The 25,803-nt window shown below is 49.3% G+C and overlaps 2 protein-coding genes and 1 non-coding gene across 3 annotated transcripts; 1 reads left to right on the forward strand and 2 right to left on the reverse strand.

Moving 5' to 3' along the window:
• Positions 1-1,543: 1,543 nt before the first annotated feature.
• On the forward strand, positions 1,544-6,193 carry LOC103635958 (uncharacterized). The gene is made up of 8 exons (NM_001111452.2): positions 1,544-3,385; positions 3,647-3,716; positions 3,823-3,944; positions 4,036-4,314; positions 4,428-4,805; positions 4,952-5,061; positions 5,172-5,400; positions 5,476-6,193. Exons 1-8 carry the CDS (start codon positions 2,003-2,005, stop codon positions 6,061-6,063), a joined length of 3,159 nt encoding a protein of 1,052 aa, NP_001104922.2. The 5' UTR covers positions 1,544-2,002; the 3' UTR covers positions 6,064-6,193.
• Positions 6,194-7,632: 1,439 nt separating this feature from the next.
• On the reverse strand, positions 7,633-7,706 carry TRNAR-UCG (transfer RNA arginine (anticodon UCG)). The gene has a single exon. It is a non-coding gene; the product is annotated as a tRNA-Arg (tRNA).
• Positions 7,707-7,877: 171 nt separating this feature from the next.
• On the reverse strand, positions 7,878-9,258 carry LOC100279037 (uncharacterized). The gene has a single exon (NM_001399039.1). The coding sequence runs from the start codon at positions 9,194-9,196 to the stop codon at positions 7,937-7,939; it is 1,260 nt and encodes a 419-aa protein (NP_001385968.1). The 5' UTR covers positions 9,197-9,258; the 3' UTR covers positions 7,878-7,936.
• Positions 9,259-25,803: the final 16,545 nt, after the last annotated feature.

The following is a 25,803-nucleotide window of genomic DNA, read 5'->3' on the forward strand; positions in this document are numbered from 1 at the left end:
CCCGTTCCTATATATATGATAGAAGAGGTTATGGGCCTTACATTAGATACCCCGTTCCTATATACCTGACAAATATCTTTCTCCATTTTTCATGAAAATAACTCGAGCACCACGTTGTCTATGGATTCTAGTGCTACATTATTACCATTAATGAGTACTATAATCCTACGTATAAGAGCATGTACAATGGGTGTCTTGAGTTTTGTCTTCGAGTGTGTCTAAGGGGTGAATGTAAAAAAACTCAAGATATGTATCTTGATAAAGACACAATGTCTTAGCTCCATATTCGATACAGGAGACTAGCTGATTGGTCACTTTAATTTATTAAATGCTCTGATTGGTACAATGAATATGGTAAGATACATGTTTTAGATATACCCACTATATTATATTGTGTTTTTGTTATATTTTATATTTAAAGTATCGTGCAATAGTGTCATGGTTAGATATATCCTAAATTTATATTGTCTGCGGATATTATTATCATTGAATGCGTACTAAAGTGTCTGACGGAGTTGGAGTTCACGGCTGGTGGTGGCTTTCGGCGCAGGGTCCAACAAACATTGGGTGCGTGTGTGGCAGGCAGGCAGGCTGCTGTTGGTGTGGGGTCCCACCGTCCCACGACAGGAGACCCGGTACCGGGCCCACATGTTCACAACACAGGCGTGGCGCTGCTCGAGTGTACGGTGGCAATAAATAAAAAGAGAAAGAAAATATGTGATGAAAAGTTGGAGATGGAGGGTTCAAGAATTCGTCCTTGGTCAACTCGAGAGCGGAAAGTACGATACGCATAGTGGAAGTGGACGTGGATGTAGATGGGCCGTGGGTGGCCTACTTTAATACGATACCATCTTCTAAATTATATTTACCATTTCTTAGTTAAAAAATTTACTAGAGTTCTAAACTATTTCTAGTTCAAAATTAAATATAAATAAAGTCTGATTCTAATCCAATCTAATCCTTAAATTTTATAGTACACGTTGTCATCTATCCATAGTAGTAATATATACATATAAAGTAGATGGTCAGATATTAGATTTAATTAAATTTATACTATAATAATTTAAGATACGCATATTGGTATGAAGTTTTAACGTTCAAGTATTGATGTGTCATGTGTGTCTGCTTATTTAAGAAAAAAGAAAAAGGAAGAGAAGAAACTAACAAAGGCAGTACTAGTAAAGTACTAATAAACAAAATATAAAATAGTAGTGGGAGGATTATAGTTAAATATAAGCGTCGTCATTACCGGCGGCTGCGCGAGGTTTGGTGACGTCTGATCATCGTATACCGCCTGCATCGCAACACGCGAAACCTCAAGGAACCTTCGTTGACAATGGGATGGTCGGGCCCTCTTGGCAGCGCAACTACTCGACGAGGATGCCGTCGTGCGGTTGGTTTGCGCGTAGCATGGCGTCAGGCTATCAGCAGTGACCACAAGGCTTGTGTATGCGGCGAGGCGGCAGCAGCAGGCCAGGGCGCAGGCCGCGCTTCGTTTCTATTCCACTACCACCCACTGGAACCGCAGACACGGGCGCCCGCATTCATTCCATCCCCCTGCCGCTTGTGGCTGCGGTTGTGGTTGGGAGTAGCCGCAGGCCGCCAGCAGGAGGAAGGTTCGCGGCAGCTTCCTGCGGCCCCACCGAGTTTCCATTTGAAGAGGGGCGAGGACGCCGTCGTCCTCTGTCCTCCATCCACACTCTTCTGCTTCTGCAACGACTCCCTCCCTGCCTCCTCATCAACTTGCAGTGCAGCAGAAGCCCAAGCAGAGGGAGGAGGAGAGACAGGCGCCGACCAAGCCCCGACCGAGCGAGCGCCGCGCATGCGGTTCCCACCTCCACCCCACCACCACCACTACTCGTAGTCGGGGGCCCACCCAACTGCCTCCGGGACCGGGACCGGGACCGGGACCAGGACGACTCCTTGTCGTACGTGCTTTCCTCCCGCTGCCGCCGCCGCTTCATCCGCCAGGACTCCGCGCGGGCATTGTTCTCCGACGGCGATGGGCGAGGCAGTGCCCGACCCCGACGACCTGGCCGCGTTCCCGGCGTGGGCGCGGTCGGTGGCGGACTGCGAGGCGCGGCTCGGGGTGAGCGTCACGCGCGGCCTCTCGTCCGCCGAGGCCGCCGCGCGGCTGCGCGCCCACGGACCCAACGAGCTGGCCGACCACCCGGCCCCGTCGCTGCTGCGCCTGCTGCTGGACCAGTTCGAGGACACGCTGGTGCGCGTCCTGCTCGCCGCCGCCGCCGTCTCCTTCCTCCTCGCGCTCTCCTCCAGCGCCGGCGCGCTCACGCTCGCCGCCTTCGTCGAGCCGCTCGTCATCTTCCTCATCCTCGTCGTCAACGCCGCCGTCGGGGTCTGGCAGGAGGCCAACGCGGAGCGGGCGCTGGACGCGCTGCGGGAGATCCAGTCCCACCACGCCGCCGTCCTGCGCGACGCCGCATGGCTCCCCGCGCTCCCGGCCCGGGACCTCGTCCCGGGCGACGTCGTCCAGCTCCGCGTCGGGGACAAGGTGCCCGCCGACATGCGCGTCGCCAGCCTCCTCACCTCCACGCTCCGCCTCGAGCAGGGCTCGCTCACGGGGGAGACGGCCTCCGTCAACAAGACCTCCCGCGCGCTCCCGCTCGAGGACGCCGACATCCAGGCCAAGGACTGCATGGTCTTCGCCGGCACCACCGTCGTCAACGGCGCCGCGCTCTGCATCGTCGCGCGCACCGGGATGGACACGGAGATCGGCGCCATCCACGCCCAGATCCACCAGGCCTCGCAGGAGGACGACGACACGCCGCTCAAGAAGAAGCTCAACGAGTTCGGGGAGGCGCTCACCAAGATCATCGGCCTCATCTGCGCCCTCGTCTGGCTCATCAACGTCAAGTACTTCCTCACCTTCGACCTCCAGGGAGGATGGGTGCCCAGGAACATCACCTTCTCCTTCGAGAAGTGCACCTACTACTTTGAGATCGCCGTCGCGCTCGCCGTCGCCGCCATACCCGAGGGCCTGCCCGCCGTCATCACCACCTGCCTCGCGCTCGGGACCAGGAAGATGGCTGCCAAGAATGCGCTCGTCAGGAAGCTGCCTAGCGTCGAGACCCTCGGCTGCACCACCGTCATCTGCTCCGACAAGACCGGCACGCTCACCACCAACAAGATGTCCGTCGCCAAGCTCGTGGCCGTCGGCGATTCCTCGCAGGAGGTTAGGACCTTCAAGGTGGACGGTACGACTTACGATCCCCGGGACGGGAAAATTCACGACTGGCCTGCTGGGAGCATTGACGCCAACCTTGAGACGATCGCCAAGGTCGCAGCTGTGTGCAATGATGCCAATGTGGCACATTCTTCGCATCAGTATGTTGCCACTGGAATGCCGACAGAGGCAGCTCTTAAGGTGAAGATTACTAAAACTTATACTTGCTATTATTCTACTATTTTTACAATCTCTGAATACTTATTAGTTATCTAGTTTACCAATCACCAGTTACAAATGTAGTTGATCATCATGCTGCAAACAGCCCCTAGGTACAGTACAACTAACAAACTGAAACTGGTGTTCTCACATGTGTTGGTCCAATGCTAATCAGGACAAGATTGCCGTCTGGAAACAGAGCGTTATGTTCGCTAACTTGTTTTTCCCCCTTATTACTTCTAGGTTTTGGTTGAGAAAATGGGTCTGCCTGGAGGAAAGAATGGTCTGTCCTTGGATCCGTCTGAGATACTAGGTACAAATACACACTCTTCGCACCTTATCTAGGTTCTATTGTGCTTAATATATACATACATGCAAAGAGCCTCACACAGGTGGATTGCAATGTTATTTGCTGGCAGGCTGCTGCGCATGGTGGAACAATGTTGCCAAAAGGATTGCTACCCTCGAGTTTGATCGCACAAGGAAATCAATGGGCGTCATTGTGAAAACAAGTTCAGGAAGCAATGCCCTGCTCGTGAAGGTAGGTACCCTGTTTCCTGCATTTGCACTGAATGATTCTTCCTCCAAATATGTGTTTCATTGGATCACATGTTTGCCGGACTGGTATTCAGGGAGCTGTTGAAACTTTGCTTGAGCGAAGTAGCCACATTCAGCTGAAGGATGGTTCCGTGGTGCCATTAGATGAGAAAGCAAAGAGAACTATCCTGGCAAGCCTCCATGAGATGTCGACCAATGCTCTGCGCTGCCTCGGTTTTGCATACAAGGAGGCGCTAGCAGAATTTGCAACATATGATGGCGAGAACCATCCTGCTCATAAGCTCTTGCTGGATCCGGCCAATTATGCAGCTATTGAGACTGACCTAATATTTGCGGGTCTTGTAGGCCTAAGGGTAAGATAACGGTCCTACTTTGAGCTGCACCGAATAAACTGTTCCTGCACTCCACAATCTAGAATAGACATTAACGATTTTTTTTCTTTCTCATGGATGTTTTAACTTTCCAGGACCCACCCCGGGAAGAGGTCTATGATGCTATTGAAGATTGCAGAGCTGCTGGCATCCGAGTTATGGTGATAACAGGGGACAACAAAGAAACCGCTGAGGCAATATGCCGTGAAATCGGCGTGTTTTCACCTGACGAGGATATCACCTTCAAGAGCCTTACAGGGAAGGAGTTCATGGCGCTGGAGGACAAGAAGACGCTGCTACGCAGGAAAGGTGGCCTCCTGTTCTCTAGGGCGGAACCTAGGCACAAACAAGAGATTGTGAGGTTGCTGAAGGAAGATGGGGAAGTTGTCGCCATGACTGGAGATGGAGTCAATGATGCCCCTGCTTTGAAGCTGGCTGACATCGGTGTAGCTATGGGCATTACTGGAACTGAGGTAAATTCCTACCTTCTTTCTAGTTACCTGGAATTCAATGCCCACGACTGCTTTTATTGAAAGGGGTGTATTGTATTGTTCTCCACCTGCTTTTTTCATAATTTGAAGCGTTTCTTTTTTTCTAAAACAAAGCTCTAATGTTTCAGGTTGCCAAAGAGGCGTCTGACATGGTGTTGGCTGACGACAATTTTAGCACCATAGTTTCTGCAGTCGGTGAAGGAAGATCGATCTACAACAACATGAAAGCTTTCATAAGGTCTGTGCTGAGCTTGCTTTGATTATTGTTCACACTTTGTAGTACTCGTACTTTTCGCCCCCTTCCCTTGTGGGCATTCTTGACGTCCCTGTCTTCCTCGGCTGCCGCAGATACATGATTTCGTCAAACATTGGTGAAGTCGCTTCTATATTCCTAACTTCCGCCCTGGGCATTCCTGAGGGTTTGATTCCCGTCCAACTTCTATGGGTCAATCTCGTCACCGACGGGCCCCCCGCAACTGCTCTAGGTTTCAATCCGCCTGACAAGGACATCATGAAGAAGCCACCTAGGAGGAGCGACGACTCACTGATCACTCCCTGGATCTTGTTCCGCTACCTGGTAAACGGTCTCCCTCGCGTGCTACCCGTCCCTTGACTCTGTTGGGTCGTCATCTTTTGGAGACTTTGTCTGCAGGTGATTGGCCTTTACGTTGGGATGGCGACCGTTGGCATCTTCGTCATATGGTACACACATGGGTCTTTCATGGGCATTGACCTGACCGGAGACGGCCACACTCTGGTCACCTACTCGCAGCTTTCGAACTGGGGCCAGTGCTCTTCCTGGGACAACTTCACGGCCTCGCCTTTCACCGCCGGAGCCAGAACGTTCGCGTTCGACGACGACCCGTGCGACTACTTCCACGCAGGCAAGGTGAAGGCGACGACGCTGTCCCTGTCCGTGCTGGTGGCCATCGAGATGTTCAACTCGCTGAACGCCCTCTCCGAGGACAGCAGCCTGTTGGCCATGCCGCCCTGGGTCAACCCGTGGCTGCTCGTCGCCATGTCGGTCTCGTTCGGCCTCCACTTCCTCATCCTCTACGTGCCGCTGCTCGCCACGGTGTTCGGCATCGTCCCGCTCAGCCTCAACGAGTGGCTGCTGGTCCTGCTGGTGGCTCTCCCGGTGGTGCTCATCGACGAGGCTCTCAAGCTCGCGGGCAGGTGTACGAGCCCTTCTTCGGGCCCCACCAGGCGGTCCAGGAAGAAGAAGCAGAAGGGCGAGTAGCGAGCGGGCGCTAACATTTGACTCCGTGCTCAGTTACTAAACCATTCCATTAATCATGTAAACAAAAGATGAACCTCAGTCAGTCAATCAATCAATACAGGAGATAACCCATTTTCACTGTTTCTCTTTCTACTCTCTCTCCACCCTAACGCCAAAACAACAGCAGCACAGTAGCTTCTTTGTTCTCAGAACAAGTTGTTAATTAGTTGGCAACATATGTTATCCTGTGAATTATGTAGCGTTGAGTCAGATCTTCAGATGATACTTTCCAGTTTTTTTTTCTTTTCTTTTGGCTGTAAATTTCTCTCTTGCCAGTGCAGATGGCAACGAGAGCAAGGTCAGGCCAGAGGGTTGGTCAAACAAAGTTTAACTGCCCTCTTGTGGCCCGAATGAATACTGCAGCTTTTGATAAGCAAAGCACCCTGTGCCTAGGCACCCCCAACAGTAGAGCAGTGAGATCAAAAAGCATGTTGCTGCATCAGGCACGGTGAATCGGTGATGATGGATTGGCTGTACTGGAGTGCTAGCTGTCATTGCCATTGCTTAGGGAAAAAAAACTTTATGCCCATCCAGCCGGTGGCCAGGGAAAAAAAACTCTTACCATCCAGCCGGTGAGTAGTTTAGACCCTGCTCAATAATATGTCAAAAAAAAAAAAACTCTTACCATCCAGCATGTGGTAAGATCACCGTACGGTGCGTGCAGTACCTTCACAAATATTATGAAATATAAAAAAAATTATATGTAAAATGGACTATCTAGAATGAATAGTTGGAAACAAATAATTCAACAGAACATTATGGTCATTAAGCGAATAATGAATCATTAGAACCTGAGAGATAGAGTACAATGTATAACCTGACTATAAACATGTACGGACCACGGAGGCCTTACGCGAAGCGGCTCTTGTGCGCCTAGTTCACCAGCGTGCGACCCCGTCCATGCCGGCGGCGACAGCGGCGGGAGGTCCGGCTGCTCTGCTGCGTGGATCGTACGTTGGAGCCTTGGAGGGCTGGTGGAGCTCGGGGGCGAAGCCGGCGGCCCGAGGAACCTCGGGTGCTTCGGACGGGCGCGGAGGAACCGGGAACGGGCTGGGTGGAGTGGATAAAACCGGAAGCACCGGCGGTGGGACCGTGGGAGGAAGAGGAGGTTGGGGCTTGGGGGTCGGTGAGGGCTTCCTAGATATCGCGCAAAAAATCCGATAAGCATCGAAGCAAACAAATATTCCGATAAAACGCCAGGTGTTTACTCCAGCCTTGTACATACAACGAGATCTAACGTCCTTGTGAATTTCAAAATGAAAATGAAAATGCTGTGAATTTCATCGACAACTCCAAGAGCGAGGATTCGCTGCCTCCATCGTCAATTCATACAGAGCAATAGCACCACCATTGTGGCAGCCAGGCATTCGCTGCCTCGTTCCTTGCAGCGGCTCTTCCTGTAATTGAGAGTGACTAGAACCATCCAAACGCGAGCTGATGATTGGAGAGCTGCTACAGCAGCTAGAGCTCACCGCAGACGAGGACCAGAAAGAAAGAGGGTAAAAAACGTGAGAGAGAAAAAACAACAAGCGACCACAGTGGGAGTCGAACCCACGACCTTCTGATCCGAAGTCAGACGCGCTAATCCACTGCGCTATGCGGTCATTTGATGATTTAACAAATCTTGCAGGCTATAAATAAGCACTCATTTAAACGGCACTCATTAGATGATTGGACTTTTCTAGCGGATATATTGTTTTGAGATAATATTGTTGCTCATGAAAACAATATTCCCTAGATCCCACATAGAACGTGGGTGTGCATATCCATGAACTAACAACACAGGGTATTCTTTTTATTTATGTTATTGTCTATAAGTTACATCACATTATCCTTATGTATTCATCCTTACATTACCAACAAGTTTATCATTCGCACCGAGGACATCATTGCTATACTCGATCATTTCCTCCAAGGGTGGTGGATGGCTAGGTCCTCGTGGTAGCAAATCCCCAACAACATCAGGTGACATCGCTACCCTTGGTGGCGGATGGCTAGGTCCTCGTGGTAGCAAATCCCCAACAACATCAGGTGACATCGCCACCCTTGGTGGCGGATGGCTAGGTCCTCGTGGTAGCAAATCCCCAACAACATCAGGTGACATCGCTACCCTTGGTGGCGGATGGCTAGGTCCTCGTGGTAGCAAATCCCCAACAACATCAGGTGACATCGCCACCCTTGGTGGCGGATGGCTAGGTCCTCGTGGTAGCAAATCCCCAACAACATCAGGTGACATCGCTACCCTTGGTGGCGGATGGCTAGGTCCTCGTGGTAGCAAATCCCCAACAACATCAGGTGACATCGCCACCCTTGGTGGCGGATGGCTAGGTCCTCGTGGTAGCAAATCCCCAACAACATCAGGTGACATCGCTACCCTTGGTGGCGGATGGCTAGGTCCTCGTGGTAGCAAATCCCCAACAACATCAGGTGACATCGCCACCCTTGGTGGCGGATGGCTAGGTCCTCGTGGTAGCAAATCCCCAACAACATCAGGTGACATCGCTACCCTTGGTGGCGGATGGCTAGGTCCTCGTGGTAGCAAATCCCCAACAACATCAGGTGACATCGCCACCCTTGGTGGCGGATGGCTAGGTCCTCGTGGTAGCAAATCCCCAACAACATCAGGTGACATCGCTACCCTTGGTGGCGGATGGCTAGGTCCTCGTGGTAGCAAATCCCCAACAACATCAGGTGACATCGCCACCCTTGGTGGCGGATGGCTAGGTCCTCGTGGTAGCAAATCCCCAACAACATCAGGTGACATCGCTACCCTTGGTGGCGGATGGCTAGGTCCTCGTGGTAGCAAATCCCCAACAACATCAGGTGACATCGCCGCCATGGAAGGAGGCTTCATAGGTCCAGCGGATGGCATTCTCCATGATGGTGGCATCGCCGCCATGGGTGGAGGATGGCTAGGCCCAGACGGAGGTACTCTCGTCCGTGGCAATAAATCTCCGATCATGCTAGGTGGCATTGTTGAGTATGGTTGTGCATCTACTGTCGGTGCCAAAAGTGTGATCAATAGTGTCAGTGCCACCACAACCACAATTGGAGATGTGATGGCTCCGACAATACTAATCTTGCTGCTAACCATGGCTAGCTTGTGTTTTTCCCTTCTTTTGTTTTTGTGGATGTTTGTGCATAGGAGATCGTTGTGGTGGATGGAAGTTGGACCCCGTGTATATATATAGTCAAGCCTAGCTTGTAAATAAGGCATGCATATGGTAATCAATACGATCAGTGGAACGCTTTTATGGCCCTAAAAGAGGTGTGGCATGTATTTATAGTTTTTATATTTATTAATTTCTATATATGCACAAATGGAAAAGTTTTATTGGGCGGTTGAATATGTTTAGCCTGCTTTTATATCTTAACTTTTCAAAAGTACGTTCAAATAGAAGACCAATTTTAGAATGCTTTTACCTTATTAAGTTTTTACTATCTTAAAGACATAACTTCAACTAATCATTTACTACCCCTTTTATAACTCTATCAATACATTATAATTCAACCAGTTGCAACTATATGTCCTTTTGAGTTTTTTGTCACAAATACTTTCTCAAGCTTTGACAATCCTTGTACATAAAAATGTAGTGGCATTATAAAGTTAATGTTATTAGTATACTTAGGCTATGGTCAACAGATCGTGCATATGACTATGTAAAACATTGTTTTGCATTGTAGACTGCACCCTTTACATAGTTCTCTACTATATTAAAGCACCAGTTTCAACGGTCGTCCCTCGTCATCTTTTTACAAAGAACCTCTTGTATTTCTTCAAAATCAACATGTGGTCCCAGATCATATCCCATCCCTATCCTATTTGTTTGCACATTAGCGTTCTCACAGCTATCTCTCTAGAAACAAACCCCATCCATTTCACAACAACCTCTGCCCGCTTCTTCCGCCGTTGCACCGCCACCGACAAGGAGGATTAGGGCGCTCGCCTCCGGATAAGGATGCTCACTAGGTGATAAAAGTCGAGTCCAGCCAACTCTGAACCTCCTCGTCGCCCCTAGGGACCAAGATCTCATCTCCTTGCTCACTCGTCTTCTGCTCCGGCACGAGCTCCACTCCTCCCATTCCATGGGCAATGTGGCATAAACGGTAGATCTACCTAGCGTGCGCTTCATCTGGTCACATTTGTTCTCGTCGGATCTATTATTGGTAGAGACCACTCTAATTGTCGTGTTTTTTGCAGGGGCATTGACTGACCAGGACACAAGCTTCTCAAATAAGCAAGCCAAGTTGCTCAAGACACAGAAGTTCACGTCCGAGCTTGACCATCTGGTTAGCTCGTTCTTTCACTCATACCCTTTGTTTCTCAATTTGGCTGTAACGAGCGCACAATATTTTAGGGATATATAGTTGTTTCTGCAAGGGCTTCCTCTGATTCAGTGATTTTGTGCTTGGTAGGTGGATACATCAAAGGTCAAGTTGGACGTGATGAACCCTGGATTGCCAAGCGGGTCACTAAGCTACTTGGGTTCGACAAATGTTTCTGATCCATGCAGAGGTACTTACATTTTTCACTGAAAATTAGCCTAGGCATTATGGTCGTCTTGTTGTTTGTGACCTTGCACCCTTTTATTCTTTTTTGTAGGGTCTTTACTTAATGAGAACCCCAACTCATTTACCATTGTGATAGGACCAAAATTCACGTCCAAACTTTGCACTACATCTGCTGCATGTTTGCTTTGGTGTCCCGTTCCGATATGCTGCATGCTTAGAGTTTCAGACACGATGCTCAAGCAATGCACTGGCACACAGAGTTGCAATTGCAGGCAGCTACGCTTGCACTACACATGCGCAAACAATTCCAACAGAATATATAGTACTACCCCTATCCAACACCCGCTGCAATACATGGATGACATTGTTTCATCGGTTATAAATACCATAAGATGAATCCAAAAAAATGTTGTATGTTTGAAATTTCATAGATACATATACTAGAGTTGTAGAGCTTAAAATCAAATTATCCTCATTTTGTTGCTAATGTTTTATCTGTTTTGGTTATGAAGCAACTTCATCCTGGCGGAGTCGTAGCCTGTCAAAGGACATAATAACAGTAGTTGTTGCTTCTGTTTTTCTGGTATAAGCCTTGTCGGAGAGAAAATCCTCCGGCTGGGTAGAGGAATGCACCCGCCCTAATCCTAAGATGAGGAGGGGGCTTAAGCGTTTTGCCTGTCTATTGGAAGATGGATGAACACACTAGGACACGAGGGTTTAGAGTGGTTCAGGCCGCCGAAGCGTAATACCCTACCTCCACTGTGTGTATGTTGTTTTGAGTATGAGTATGAGCGTGTGTCTGTGTGCTTGAGCTTGTGTGAACTTGTCCTGTAACGTTGTGTGCCTTCCCTTTTATAGTTAAAGGGAGGCACATACAAGGATGCTGAGCCCCGACATGTGGGCCCAGGAACATAATGGAAAGAATACATTATGTGAGCAACTAATGCTAGTAACGCCTGAGCAATCACCGGGAGTCTTGATGACCGCAGTCCATGCTACATTGATAGTCGAAACGTACGAGTAATGGTGAATAATAGCACGGCCCGCATATCGTGGACTGTGCATGCCACCTGTTAGTGGAAAGGACAGGCGCACGTGTTATCCGTAATGAATGCAGAGGCGCGCGTAGCCTAGAGGCGTCATGCTAGGTTCCGCCCGTTGGCTTAAGCCGCGCGCAGTATGCCACGTGGCTGCAACGGGTCTCCGCCTGAGTGGGGGGGGGGGGGGGGGGGGGGGGCGACAGGAGCATATGCGGACAGGTCCGGAACCCACCAGACTAGGTCCGGACACGTGTCGGCACCGGACCCCCACCTGGGTCCTATTCAAGGCTCGAGCATATTCTGTCCTAGGACCTTGGGACCCCATTGTGGGTGGCCTGGACCCCATACTGGGGGGGTCCGGATCCCATTCCAGGGGTTCAACTTGCACACGAGGAGGTCTTGGACCAACCTTGGAGGTTTAGACTGTATATCCAGGGGTCCGGCACTCTCCCATGGAGGTCCGGACTCACTATTGAGGCCTTGGGGTATATCACTTTCTCTGGACACGTGGCGGCTCCGGACCCACCCATGTGGTGGGGTCAGGCGCTGTTGTGGACCTAGAGCAGTCGCTCAAGGCTGGACCGAGCCATGGCTCAGTCCCACACACAACACCTTTACCATGCGACTAAGAGATAGTCGCGTGGGCACTGCGTCTTTATAAAGTAGCAAGGGGTACCCTAGTTTCAGGGTACCGACAGTGGCCCTTGGGCCCACCTCAGGAGAGGATGCGAGCCTGCAGGTGGGGCCAAAACTTGTACTTTGCTTCGACATGGCGTGATTGATGATTGGCGCACCGTTTCAGCGCGTCTGCTGACGCACCCACCGTCAATCTACCTTAGGTCACGCCAACTGCCATATCTGTCCTCGCGGCTGACTGACCCGTGGCCCCATGACTGGTGGTTTTGTCGGGTCACGCGCGGGGCGCCTCAATACCGCTGCATTGGTTTAAAAAATTACCTTCTGTCTCCTGCCACGGCCCCGAGGAGGCGCACTACCGGCACGTGCGGTGGTTCGCTCTTTCCGCACCCGGGATCCGGCACCCAATGAGTATGACCCGTGGGCCTAGGCCCTCGTGTCATAGACTGGGCTATTGTCTCTTGCGGCGGAAATGAAGAGGCGCGCTACCGCGTGCGGTGGTTTGCTCTTACAAGCGCGTGCGGCGATTCGTTCCTTCTGCACCCGACATCCAACTCGCAAAGTGTATGACCTGTGAACCTGGGCCCCCGTGTCATAGACTGGGCTGCCTGGATCTAGGTGCCCGTCGCGCGTGACCTCCTGTGACGATTGAGGGGCGCGCGGAAGGGTTTCCTTGAGCGAGGACTTTGGTTACCTTGAAAAAGGGGCCTCCTCCGCGTGCAGTAGTTACCCTTTCACATTCTTTTCCAATCGACTGCGCTGCGCCCTTTCGCCTTCGTGCTCCTCTGCGCCCCTTTGCCTTCGCGCTCCTATGCTTTGCGCCGTCGTAGTTGCCATGGCTTCACTAGGTCATCCCGACCGTTTCTAGTCTGAGGCAGCGCTGAATCTGGTGCGCGGCCTGCTCAGGTGGAGCGCGCTGGGGCTCGCCGGAAGGATTCGCGTCGGCGTGGCTCCCCTCGGCGACCTTGCCGTCGGGGAGTTCATGCTATTCGTCTCCTACATCTCCTGTGGGTTGGCGCTGCCGATCTCGCCTTTCTTCCTGCTGTTGTTGAAGGAGTTCGGGCTCCAGCTTCAGCACCTTACGCCCCACTCCATCCTCCAAGCGGCCATCTTCGTCCACCTCTGTGAGATGTTTCTACGGGTGGCCCCCTGTACTTCCCTCTTCGGCCACTTCTTCGTGCTGGTCAAGTCTGGGAAGGCTAGGGAACATCTTTGTGCCTACTACTTTCAGACAAGGCTGGATTTGGCCGTAGCCTACATCTCCACCTTCGGCGGCGCAAGGTGGGAAAACTGGCGCGATGACTGGGTGATCGCCAGCGCCGAGGCCAACGACCCCTCGTCCTGCCGAGCAACGGGCCATCCCTCGACCGCAAGCATTGGAGGACCAAGCCATCGCTGTTGCCAGAGCTCCTGTCCGTACTGGACAGGATCAAGACCTTGGCAACCGGTGGTCTGACCTCCATGCATGTGGTCGGCAACTTCCTGAAGCGCCGGGTCATGCCGCTGTAGAGGAGGTCGTGCCTGTGCTGCTGGTTCACTGGCCCGAACGATATCAGCAGGATCCAACGCGGGCCAGATACCGATCTATCCTGGGAGGAGATTGAACTCCTAGTGAAGGGGATTACTGGTGAGTCCTTTGTCCCTGAATCCTTGATACTCCCCCAGGACATCCCAAAGTTTTGTGATGATCCAGGGCTGCGAACGGCGGTCCTGGCCACGCTGCCGACCCTCGACGAGAGCGGTGTGGCGGTTCGTCAGACTGGCTGTCGGGACCCCCTCCGCGGGATCTAGATCCCTGGTGTACCGGCTGGGGGTCCCCAAACCGCCAGTCCGGCCCCTTGTGCTGGCCCTACCGTGGCCCCGAGCCCCTTGGTAAAGAGCAAAGGGGCTGCAAGCAGTGCCTACGCCCCAGGTAGCTCCAGGGGGTCGAAGGAGGAGAGGCGATGGAGGCTACGTCGCGCCAACGGGTCGCTTGTCTCGGACCCCCCAGAAGCGCCAGAGAACTGCTGGTGGGGCCGAGGAAGCTGGCTCCCAGGCTTAGGGCGCGCAGAGGTGTGCCAGTCCTTCGATGCCGCCGCCACCGCCACCCTCTAGGGGTGATCACCCCAGGGGCACCAGCAACAGCAGCAACAACAAAAACAACAACAACCGCCGCCATCACAACAACAGCAGCAGGAGCGGCGGTCATCCCGCTTCCAGGGTCGCTGGAAAGTCCAGGGCCCCAAGTAAGTGTAGCCCCTTTTTTCCACGAGTCTAGTTATCATGCCGACGGGTCTTAACCCATCCTTTGTTTGTCAGGGCTTCCTCCCCCTCTGCTCCCAAGGTCACGCCTCCTCCGCCAGAGACCAGGCCCGCCGGTGGGTCTGGCTCTCAGTAGCAGGAATCTACTGAGAGTGGTGTCGGTGGAGCGCACCCAGCTGCCACCGGGACTGCGCCACCGACCTCCCACGTCCCAACTGGGGGTCCGGTTGCGGAGGCGCCAGCGTCAGGCGGCGCCGCGACGACGGAGGAGGTCCCAGCTCGGGGACCTGCGCCTGCTCCCAACACCGGTGGTGACCTAGGAGGTACGTCTAGCTCCATCCGTCCGCCTGCCCCGGAGGAGGTGGAGGTGATTTTTGGGCGGCGGCTCCGGTCAGGTGCCGAGCCAGACGTGGCGCCAATCCCTCTTCCCTGGGTGTTGTCTCGCGCCCACCAAGTCCTCAATGAAACCGAGGCAGCCATTCGGCAGGAATGGGAGGTGCTGGAATCCGAGCACCAGTGCCTCAGCGACTGGCGCACCCAGCTGGAGGAGCGCACCAAGGCGGCGTGCCGCTAGTTCGCCTCTGAGCAGTCCGAACTCACGTGGGACCACAAAGAGTACAAAAGGGACCTCCAGAAGGTGTTCGTCAGGGAGCTGGAGGCGTCCTGATGGGAGAAGAAGCTGGCCAAGAGGGTGGAGGCCCTGAGCCAGATGGAGGCCCTCATAACAGAGCTCAGGGCCAAGCTGAATGCCCTGGACCAAACCCTAGAGGCCCAGCAGGTCCAACAAGTGGAGGCCATTGAAAGGATGAAAAAATGGCAACAAGAGCTGGAGGACAAGGCCAACGACATTGCCCTCGCCGAGGAGAACCTTAAGGAGAAGGGTACATCCCTGGACAGGCGGGAGACGGACCTCACCAGGCAGGAGAAGGATCTCGCCTTCAGGGAGGAGATGCTTGAAAGGTGGGGCATGTTGCTGGTCGAGCACGAGCTCGAGGCGGAGGAGAAGGAGCGGAAGCTAGAGGAGCGGATCCGCTGGTTCGAAGCGGCGCAGGCAGCGCCGGGTCCCTAGGTGACGGAGGCCACCAAGAAGGCCCTGGAAGATCTCCAGGCAGTGCATCGCGCTGGGGTCCAGCGGATAGCTGAGTGGGCTGGCAAGGCGAGCACGACGCTGGTGCCACTGGGATAAGTCCCATCCCAGTGTCGGAGCTGCCAACATCGATCTCCGACGCCCTCCCAGTGCTAGACTCCACTGCCGAACGCCTTCGTCGCCTAGACCAGATCCTCAGCGCCCGCCTGGAGGCAGAGGGCAGCAGGCTCTGCCGGGCGGTGGTGGATTACGTGCTGACGTGCTTCCGGAGCCACGACCCGGCCATGTCCTTGGCGCCAGTGCTCGATGGTCCGGTGGCCACCACAGAAGACGCCGCTCGAGAGAGCGTCCAAGACAACGTGGAGACGGTGGTCGCGCGCTTCCAGCGCAACCTTGCCGATGCCGAGTAGCTCGCTCCTGCAGAGATAAAGCTAGGGTTCCGCTTGAAGGCGGATGTAATAATCTTTGGTTTTGTAAGATACTTTTTAAGAACCGTTAATTGAACAACACTTATCTGTACGCCATTTGTCCTCGCTGTGTGTAGTGCTACCAACTTCTCCTTGGTACTTGGCCCCCCTGGGATGTAGGCTCGACGTGGCGAGGCTGGATACCAGCATACCAAAGAAAGAATTGGTGACCTGGCCCCCAGGATGTAGTCTGGACTGGGACCTGGACCTGTACACAACTTTGGCTAGGAAGTTTTAGTAGCGCACCCATAGGACCCACCAACTGGTATCTTTTATCCTTTGATTCATGCAACAAGACCTGCAGGATTTAGCCTGGGAAGCCAAGTCGTATGTCCGGACCCCTTGGATCACAGCTCCAAATGCTAGGACACCCATCGTAGAGTGGTGGAGCGTGCAGGCTTAGGGTACGGAACCATGCTAAGCGACTACACAGCTTCGGACCACCCCAGGAGACGAGCGTCCATTCTCTAGAACCGGACCTCAAGTTGCCGGACCCACAGGACTATAGTTCCAAATACTAGAATACCCGTCACAGAGTGGTGGAGCGTGCAGGCTTAGGGTACGAAACCAAGCTAAGTGGCTACATAGCTCCGAACCATCCCAAGGAACGAGCGCCCATTCTCTAGAACTGGCCCCAGGCTGCTGGACCCTCCTGCTTTTGTAGAGGGGTCCTAAACTGCAAGCCTGGCTACTCAATTCGGATGTCATCATACCAGCAAGGGTGGGAAACCGTATGGGTGGGTTAGATAAAAAATAATGGTCGTAAATTGAAGTAGAACGAACCATCATAAAAACAAATCTAGGGGGTGAATCTTTTCCTTATAACTTGATATACATGAGTGTAGGCCAACAGACCGGGTTTATGAGGGTGGACCTCACCGGATTGACGTACATATATGCGTAACCTAGTTACAAAGGAAGAAAACTGAATTCCCCAGTGTTGATTTTATGGGTAAAACTTACGGAGATGCTCTATGTTCCAGGGATTGGGAAGAGGCACTCCTTCAGTCGTGGCAAGGCAAACACACCCGGGTCGACATATTTCCGTCACCTTGAAGGGTCCCTCCCAGCCGGGGAGAGCTTGTGAAGCCCTTCTCGGTTCAGTACTCGCCTTAGGACCAGGTCCCCGACCCTGAGCTCCCTACTATGCACGAACCATTGGTGGTAGCGCCTGAGCGCCTGGTTGTACCATCCATTTCAGATTGCCGCTCGCCATCTGCGCTCGTCGATGAAGTCCACGTCCTCACGCCATAGCTGTTCCGTGGGGAGCCCATAATAATTTTTGGGGGAAGGCAGGCCTTGGCCCCGTAGACCAAGAAGAACGAGGTCTCCCTGGTAGCTCGGCTGGGTGTGGTTCGGTTCCCCCAAAGTACAGACGGAAGCTCGTTGACCCAATTCGCACCATGCCTTTTCAAGCAGTCATAGGTGCGTGTCTTGAGTCCCCTGAGGATCTCTACGTTTGCCCTCTCCACCTGGCCGTTGCTCCTGGGATGAGCCACAGACGCAAAGCAGAGCTGGGTGCCGATGCCCTCGCAATACTCCTGGAAGAGCCGACTTGTAAACTGGGTCCCGTTGTCCGTAATGATACGGCTTGGGACCCCAAATCTATAGACAATCGACCTAAGGAAAGCAACAGCAGCACCCTGGGTGATATTGACCACAGGGGTGGCCTCTGGCCACTTTGTGAACTTGTCAATGGCGACGAAGAGGAAACAGTAACTGCCAACGGCCCTAGGGAATGGTCCTAGGATATCCACCCCCATACGGCGAATGGCCAGGAGGGTGGAATCATCTATAGAGCCTGAGCTGGTGTATGTATCTGCTTTGCATGGAATTGACATGACTTGCAGGACTTTACCATCTCAGCTACATCCTGGAGGGCGGTTGGCCAGTAGAAGCCATGCCGAAAGGCTTTACCGACAACCGTGCGGGATGAGGAATGACTTCCGCACTCACCTCCATGGATCTCCGTGAGCAACTCATGGCCCTCCTCCTGGGTAATGCACCGCATGAGAATGCCGTTGGCACCACGACGGTAGAGATTCCCTTCCACCACCACGTATCGTTTAGCCAACCGCACTATACGCTCTACGGACACATGATCTTCAGGAAGGATATTTTCCTTCAGGTAGTCCCGGATCTCGGAGATCCATGCATCGGGACCACTCTGAGATACTGGCTGTGGCGCTAAGGGGTTGGCAGGACCCCCTGTAGCACACACAGTCCTTGATAAGTTCTACAGATGTAACGCCACCGGGACCGCTAGCTTCGAGGTGCTAGTCTCGCCCCTTCACCCGGTTCGACAGGCTAGGCGGTAGGTCTCAGCAGCCGTCTTTCGAAGACGCCCTCGGGCATGAGTGCCCAAGTTGATGCCCTCGTGGAGAGTTCATCTGCCGCTGAGTTGTCAGCCTAAGGAACATGTTGCAGTTCTAGGGCCGTGAAGTTCTTCTCCAGCTTCCTTACGTGGAGGAGGTAAGCTGCGAGCCTGGGCTCGTTGCAGCTACATGCCCCGTGGATCTGCTTGATGATTAGCTAGGAGTCCCCCTTCACAAGGAGCTGGCGGATCCCTAGGGATAGGGCCGCAGACAAGCTGAAGATAAGTGCCTTGTACTCTGCCAGGTTGTTGGTGGCCTGAACTCGAGGTGCACCATGTACTTGACTTGATCTCTGCTTGGGTCGACGAGGACCACCCCAGCACCGCCACCTTGCTGGCGGGTGGACCCATCGAAGAAGAGTGTCCAGTGGGGCTCAGTGAAGACCGGGACCCTGGGCTCCACAGGTGTGGGGTTCGAATTGGGATCCAGACCCCCAGGAGCGCTCGGGGGAGGAGTCCACTCCATGATGAAGTAAGCCAGAACCTAGCTCTTGACAGCGTGGCGAGGCTGGAAGTCCAGCTGGAACTCAGCGAGCTCCGCTGCCCACTTGGCGATGTTGCCTGTGGCGTTAGAGTTGTGGAGGATGGCCCTTAATAGGAAGGAGGTCACCACCACAACCCTATGTGCCTGGAAATAGTGGCGTAGCTTCCTGGACGCAATAAGCACAACATAGAGAAGCTTGTGCGTCTCAAGGTACCTGGTCTTCGCCTCATGGAGGACCTCGCTGACTGTCACACCCGGTTCTAGGGGGCAGAGTCGGGTGCATAGCATATGTGTGCCAGGATCCATTTCCACACATATGTTGACGTCACAAGTGTAATATATCAAAAGAACAATGCATAAGAGCGTAAATAACGATTATATTAACATATTACACTTCGAATAGACATAATGTCTTAACCTTTATTCATCAAAGTACAGCGAACATGGACATCCATCCACAGGAAGATGACCGGGGGTATCACTAGACTAGCATCCATGGAGTTCAGCATCATATCTTCATCTGCAACTTCTGATCAAAATTAAGCAAGGGTGAGCTCACTTATGGTCGGGGCTCAGCAAGTGGGAGAAAAACTAATGCAAGTTTAACAAGGTGAGGCTAAGGTTGAGCAGTAAGCATTTTAGTTGGTCAACATTTTATTAACAACACCTGTCTTACTAATAAGTGTGAATCCCAAGTATTCCCATTAAACAAAGGTATAAGAGTATATCAAAAACACTTAAGTGAAACCACTTAAGCAAAACCATTGGCATATCATCGGATCTCGATTTGTTTTCATCTTCAAGTTTAATTATCATGTGAGGAGTCCAGGCTGCTCATAACCGTGAGCACGGCTGATATATCAGTTTTACACTCTGCAGAGGTGGCACATCTTTACCCATGAGTCGCGATTCCCTTCTAGCCCGGGTTAGCTAGACCCGTATTCACTTCCGAGGTGAATGGCCAGGGTCTCACTACGAGGCTTCTCCCTAGAGTCCTCATTACGCAAATGTTGGAAATGGTCAACTGCATAAGGTACACCTACCGTAACCAACTTATAGTCCAGTCCACAGGGTAAAGCTTTGGGAACTATGCCCGTATCCAATCTGCCTGAGCCGGTACTATAAGCGCTTGCCAGGTGCCCCCATACCTGGTCGACCACGACCAACACCCAACATAAGACTTCCCTAGTTATTTAGCCAAGACCAGAGCCATGATAGTTCTCATGGTAGCACTGTTTTCCCGGGTGGTCACTCCATGTTCCAATTAATATGCAATAATCTTGTTTAACCATCGGGTTAACAACAATAATGTAAACTTACCATTTGGAACATTAATATCATAAACATGAGTGACTGCATAAAGTTAAGTTGTAGCAATAGCATAGCTACTTGATTAGATCATAATCCTAGGTTAAACAAGGAGTAAGGTTGGAAAGATTATCTAAATAGGTAACCCGTCAAATTATGCATATATTCATCGAAGAATAAACTTTATTAAATGTATTGTTTGGGATCAAACAGAGTATGCAGAGGGAGAAGTCCACTTGCCTTGCTTATTGAAAACTTGAGGTTCTTCCACGAATCGGAATAGATCTTGATTCTTAACTACTAGATCAACCATTGAATATCACACAAACAAACAAGAAGAGCAAACACCATTCAATAACATACAACATTCACCATATGTAAAGTTAAAAGAAAGCAAAACGAAAAGAGTGTTCACTTTTCAAAAACATTACACGCTAGGGTTATAATAAAAAGGTATTCTTTTCAAACATGTGATCTATACTTTATAAAATAAGACATGAGCTTATAAATGTCTAAGAAAATCTTATTAAATCAAAATCATGATGTCTATTAAAAATGTCATACGTGATACATCTAAGATAAAGGGTTTATAAGATGATAAAACACGTAATAACGATATTAAACCTTTTTAACCTTTTAGAAAAGATATATGTTATATCTAATGTTAATGGGCTACTAATCACGTTATTAATTGTAGGAGCATTATGGAGCATATTATAAATATTGTTAATCAATCACTTATGACAAATTACAATATAAGTCTAAATAGGTTTTATGTGAAAAGATCATTATTATTAAACACCTATTTATGGAAAGTTATGGTATATGCCTTAAATGAAAGACAATGAACAAACAACTATCTTTTAATTTTATTTGAAAACACATAGCCTATACTATTATATTCGAAGTCCATATATATAAGGTAACATTTTAAGTTATAAAAGAATTTAAACTCTTATTATTTTATTTTATCCTTTAGAAAAAGCTAAGTGATTCGTATATAATGTGGACTAAATTCTATGAAATCATTAATCATGCCATAAATCTAGTTAAGAACAAATTGAAACGTAAGTGTATTTATTAAATTGTGAGAAAATATAAATAATCTATTAATTATATTTAGTTTCAATTTAGGAACATATGACCTAAATCATTTCAAAGGAAAAAGTATGAACTATCATTTTAGTTTATAAAAGCAATGACCCTTGTTATCTTTTAATTAAGAAAATATAAATAATCTATTAATTGGACATATATTTATCTTCTATCTTTATTAAGAAACATATGTCTACATATTCATTTAAGTTTCTATTTAATACGGCTATACTTAAACATCTATAACAAATCTTATTAAATCAAAATCATGATGTCTATTAAAAATGTCATTTTATAGTTAGAAACAAATTCTCTAATTCTTTAGTAAGAAACCTATATTTACCAATATAACTATCAGTTTCTTTATTAGGAAAGCATGGGTGCCTAATTAAGTAATTTTAACATAATAAAATTCTATTCTTTCGATTTTCTCCTTAAATAGAATTTATACGTATACTAAAATTTGTTTATTTAATTCCTTTAACATTAATATACTAGAATTAATTGTAAATTACTAAATGGGACTTTTAATAACCTATTCATGGTTATTATGACATAAATGAACATTTTACTATTCTAAGTAATTAAGTGCTATACTTATGAATACATTTATACATTTATTATGAATAGTAAAATCTATACATTTTTCATTCGACCGGAAATACGTGGCTTAATTTCTATTTCAATTTCTCATATAACTAAAATTACACTTATATCATTACTAACCGATTATCGCTCTACACACTAAAGCGAAAACAAATCCATAAACATTTTCTAGTATGAAAATCACTGAGTTAGAGAATAGTGACCGTGTTAATTTTTAGAATTATACAATCATACACATATTTAAAATATTATCGCGGGTTCGATTTTGGTTACACGTGTATATCGAAATCTATAAATCATACACGCGAATCGCCAAATTATAACAGTAATTCACAAGATCTATAAATAAATTCAAAACATGATTTAGAACATAAATATTTCGGGTTTGTCTTCAACCTTGTGGTGCATGGAGGGATTCGGTCGCGGTGAGGCAAGGCGTTCGGATGGCGATGCACGGATGGTCCAGTTGGTGTGTTGCGCGATCGCGTCGACAATGAACGGCGTAACTCCGGCGATGCGTTTGGATGGCGGGCACGACTTCCGGTGAGGTTCCACGGATTGCGAACGGTGTGGACGAACTCCGGCAAGGCACGATGGCGAGCGGTGGTGCTGCTGCGCGCGTGGGCAGGGGTTCGACAGTGGGTGCGCGTGAGCAGAGCGATGGCGTGGTGGCGTCGACTCCGGCGAGGTTCCGGCGAGGTGGTGGTTCGGCGCGATGGCGAATGGCGAGCAAGGAAGAGAGAAAGCGTGAGAGAGGGAGGGCGTTCGGGTAAGGAGAGAGGAGGGATCCGACAGTTTTATAGAGCGGACGGGGGGAGAGAGAGACACCGAGGGGAGAGGGATAAACGGCGGGCATGAATTCCATTGATGGCCATCAACGGAGGAAGGTAACGACGGCATTGAAGCTCCAATAACACGAAACGCGAGGACGAACGGACGCGGGCTTCTGGGGTACGACTACTGCACAGCACGGGTCGGGCGTGGAATCCTCGGCGGGTCGGGTCGCGGCGCTGGGTGGTCGGCTTCTGCGCGGTCGTGGCCGGTTGCTTGGGCGCGGCCCTGGGCACTGCTGCGGGCGTGGTGAGGAGTCCTGGCGGGGTCGCGCGGGGCGCTGGTCGCGGTGGCGCGGTCGGGGTCGCGGCACCGGGCTGGGGCGGCTCGGGGCTGGGCTCGGCTTGAGTGCGCGCGTCCTGGGCGCTCGGATGAAGCAGGGGAGAGGAGAGATAGAGAAGAGAGGGAAGAGAGCAGGAGAGAGGGAGATGGGAGCAGGCGGCGGCTGTGCAGGGGGTAGGGACGGCGGCTACCAGGGGCGGCGGCTGGGAGCCAAGGGGAGAGGGAGGCGCGGCTAATGGGCCTAATGGGCCGGCTAGGGTTAGATTAGGTTTTGTTTTTTTTTTCTATTTCCTTTTTCTAATTTCGAAATACCTATTCCAATAATCATAAAATTCATAATAATCAAGCTAAAGTTATTTATAAATAAAATATTAATTCTTAGACTAATATTTATTATATTATTTATGTGAATTTTTATTTAAGAAGAAATGATATTCAATATTCAAAATCAAACACGAGCATTCAACAAATCATTCCAAAGGCAAATAAATAACGAACACTTAAGAGAAAATTAATTACCGTAAATATCATTATTAACTAAATATATTATTTTTATTTAATGATTTTCATAGTGTCACAAATCTACCCCTCTTAAAAAGAATCTCGTCCTTGAGATTAAGAAAGGCTAGCACGAAAGCAAAGGAGATACATGGTTTATTTGTAGGTTCTTAGTTCTCATTGAACTCCTCCAAACTTAAGGAACTTCCTTACTTCTTTGCTCCAAAATGTATACTAATCAAGCGACCTTCATCATCATACTTATAAAATGGTGGGTCCTCTGAATTATTGCTTAGGTCATGCTTTGTAGCTTTCTTCTTTATTCGGTCTAGACGCTTCTTGGGGCACTCGCGAATAAGATGTCCTTCATTTTTGCAGTAGAAACAAGCACATCTTGCTTTGAGTTCTTTGCGAGTCAATTTTGCTTGACCAATAGGGGATGAGGGATGATTGAGTGTCTGTATCTCATATAGCTGAGTCTGGCTTGATTCTTCTGTTTGGGTATCCATGTGTTTCGGGGCTTTTGCTTGTGGTTGGGGTGGACTACTCATGTATCCAAACATTATTATATTCCTTTTGTTGTTCTTGAATGTTTGTTCATCAGCTGTTTTATTTATAGTGTTGTTTTGACTTGCCAACACACCACATTCTTTGCATTTAGTGACATCACTTGTAGTTGACATTCCAAGGTCTAACATCTGTATGGGTATGGAAGAATGGAAGGGACGAAAGGGTTGAGTAAAGACAGATTATAGAGAGCAGAGAAAACCCATCTATTTAAGGTTTTACCTAGCTAACTAATGTCATTGTGGACAAAAGTCACACAATACACCAACAATCATTTCAAAGAAGCAAATCAAACATGAACACAAAGGACAATGAACTCAAGCATACCAGCACAACACAATCCAATTCTACTCATTCAACCAAATCAAACGGTGAGACAAGGTTTGGAATAAGAAAGATATTATAACATCAAGGAGTCAGGTAAGAATTATCAAGGAGTTAAACAAGACATATTTGTCGGTGGCCAATAGTGAAATAAGATAATCATGAACTATTAAAGTCAGGATAAATGATACAACCAAGGATATAAAGTGAGTTAGGGAGAAAACATTATCAAGGGGAAAAGTAGAGAGACAAAGGTTTAATATATATCAAGGTAGATATTGCACAAAGGGGGCAATACAATGGCACGAAAGCAAAAGTGTAAGAATTTAATAGGGAGAAATCGTTATCAAGGAGAAAAGTAGAGAGGCAAAAGTTTAATATATATCAAGGTAGATATTGCGCAAGGATGGCAATACAATGGCAAGAAAACAAAAGTATAAGAAGTCAAGGGTTATATAGCAATATTAGGGATTAGAAAACCACTTATAATATAATATCGCCATTACCGATCTAGTCGAAAATCTTAATACTAAAGAACTATCCTATCAACCTAACCAAGAAGTCTGGTAATAGATCCAAAGGATCCATAGCAAAACTTCTTGCGAAGTAGGGATAAGACAGAGAATAGGGCATCGTTGATAGCTTCGAAAAGGTTTCTTCTAGCAAACTTCGCTTCAAGTTCCGCAATCCTAGCTTGATCATCTTGCAATGCTTCTCATTAGAACCTTCTGATAGGCGAAGAATTAGATAAGAAGAGTTGAAGATAAAAGAGACAAGTTTTGATATAAAGTAAGTTTTTATGGAGACAATTAAGTCAAGTTTTGAACGACTGACTGGGCTTTCCATTTCTAACTAATCTAGCGACCTACGGTCACATTGCTTTGATACCACTTCTGTCACACCCGGTTCTAGGGGGCAGAGCCGGGTGCATAGCATATGTGTGCCAGGATCCATTTCCACACATATGTTGACGTCACAAGTGTAATATATCAAAAGAACAATGCATAAGAGCGTAAATAACGATTATATTAACATATTACACTTCGAACAGACATAATGTCTTAACCTTTATTCATCAAAGTACAGCGAACATGGACATCCATCCACAGGAAGATGACCGGGGGTATCACTAGACTAGCATCCATGGAGTTCAGCATCATATCTTCATCTGCAACTTCTGATCAAAATTAAGCAAGGGTGAGCTCACTTATGGTCGGGGCTCAGCAAGTGGGAGAAAAACTAATGCAAGTTTAACAAGGTGAGGCTAAGGTTGAGCAGTAAGCATTTTAGTTGGTCAACATTTTATTAACAACACCTGTCTTACTAATAAGTGTGAATCCTAAGTATTC

This window comes from Zea mays, chromosome 8, assembly GCF_902167145.1.
Source record: "Zea mays cultivar B73 chromosome 8, Zm-B73-REFERENCE-NAM-5.0, whole genome shotgun sequence".
NCBI lineage: Eukaryota > Viridiplantae > Streptophyta > Magnoliopsida > Poales > Poaceae > Zea > Zea mays.

Excerpts from the sequence above, each read along its gene's own strand:
- LOC103635958 (NM_001111452.2), top strand. The coding sequence starts at position 2,003 with ATGGGCGAGGCAGTGCCCGACCCCGACGACCTGGCCGCGTTCCCGGCG. Across the intron at positions 3,717-3,822 it reads GGATCCGTCTGAGATACTAG|GCTGCTGCGCATGGTGGAAC; the intron begins GTACAAATACAC and ends ATTTGCTGGCAG. Across the intron at positions 4,315-4,427 it reads CGGGTCTTGTAGGCCTAAGG|GACCCACCCCGGGAAGAGGT; the intron begins GTAAGATAACGG and ends TTAACTTTCCAG.
- LOC100279037 (NM_001399039.1), bottom strand. The coding sequence starts at position 9,196 with ATGGTTAGCAGCAAGATTAGTATTGTCGGAGCCATCACATCTCCAATT.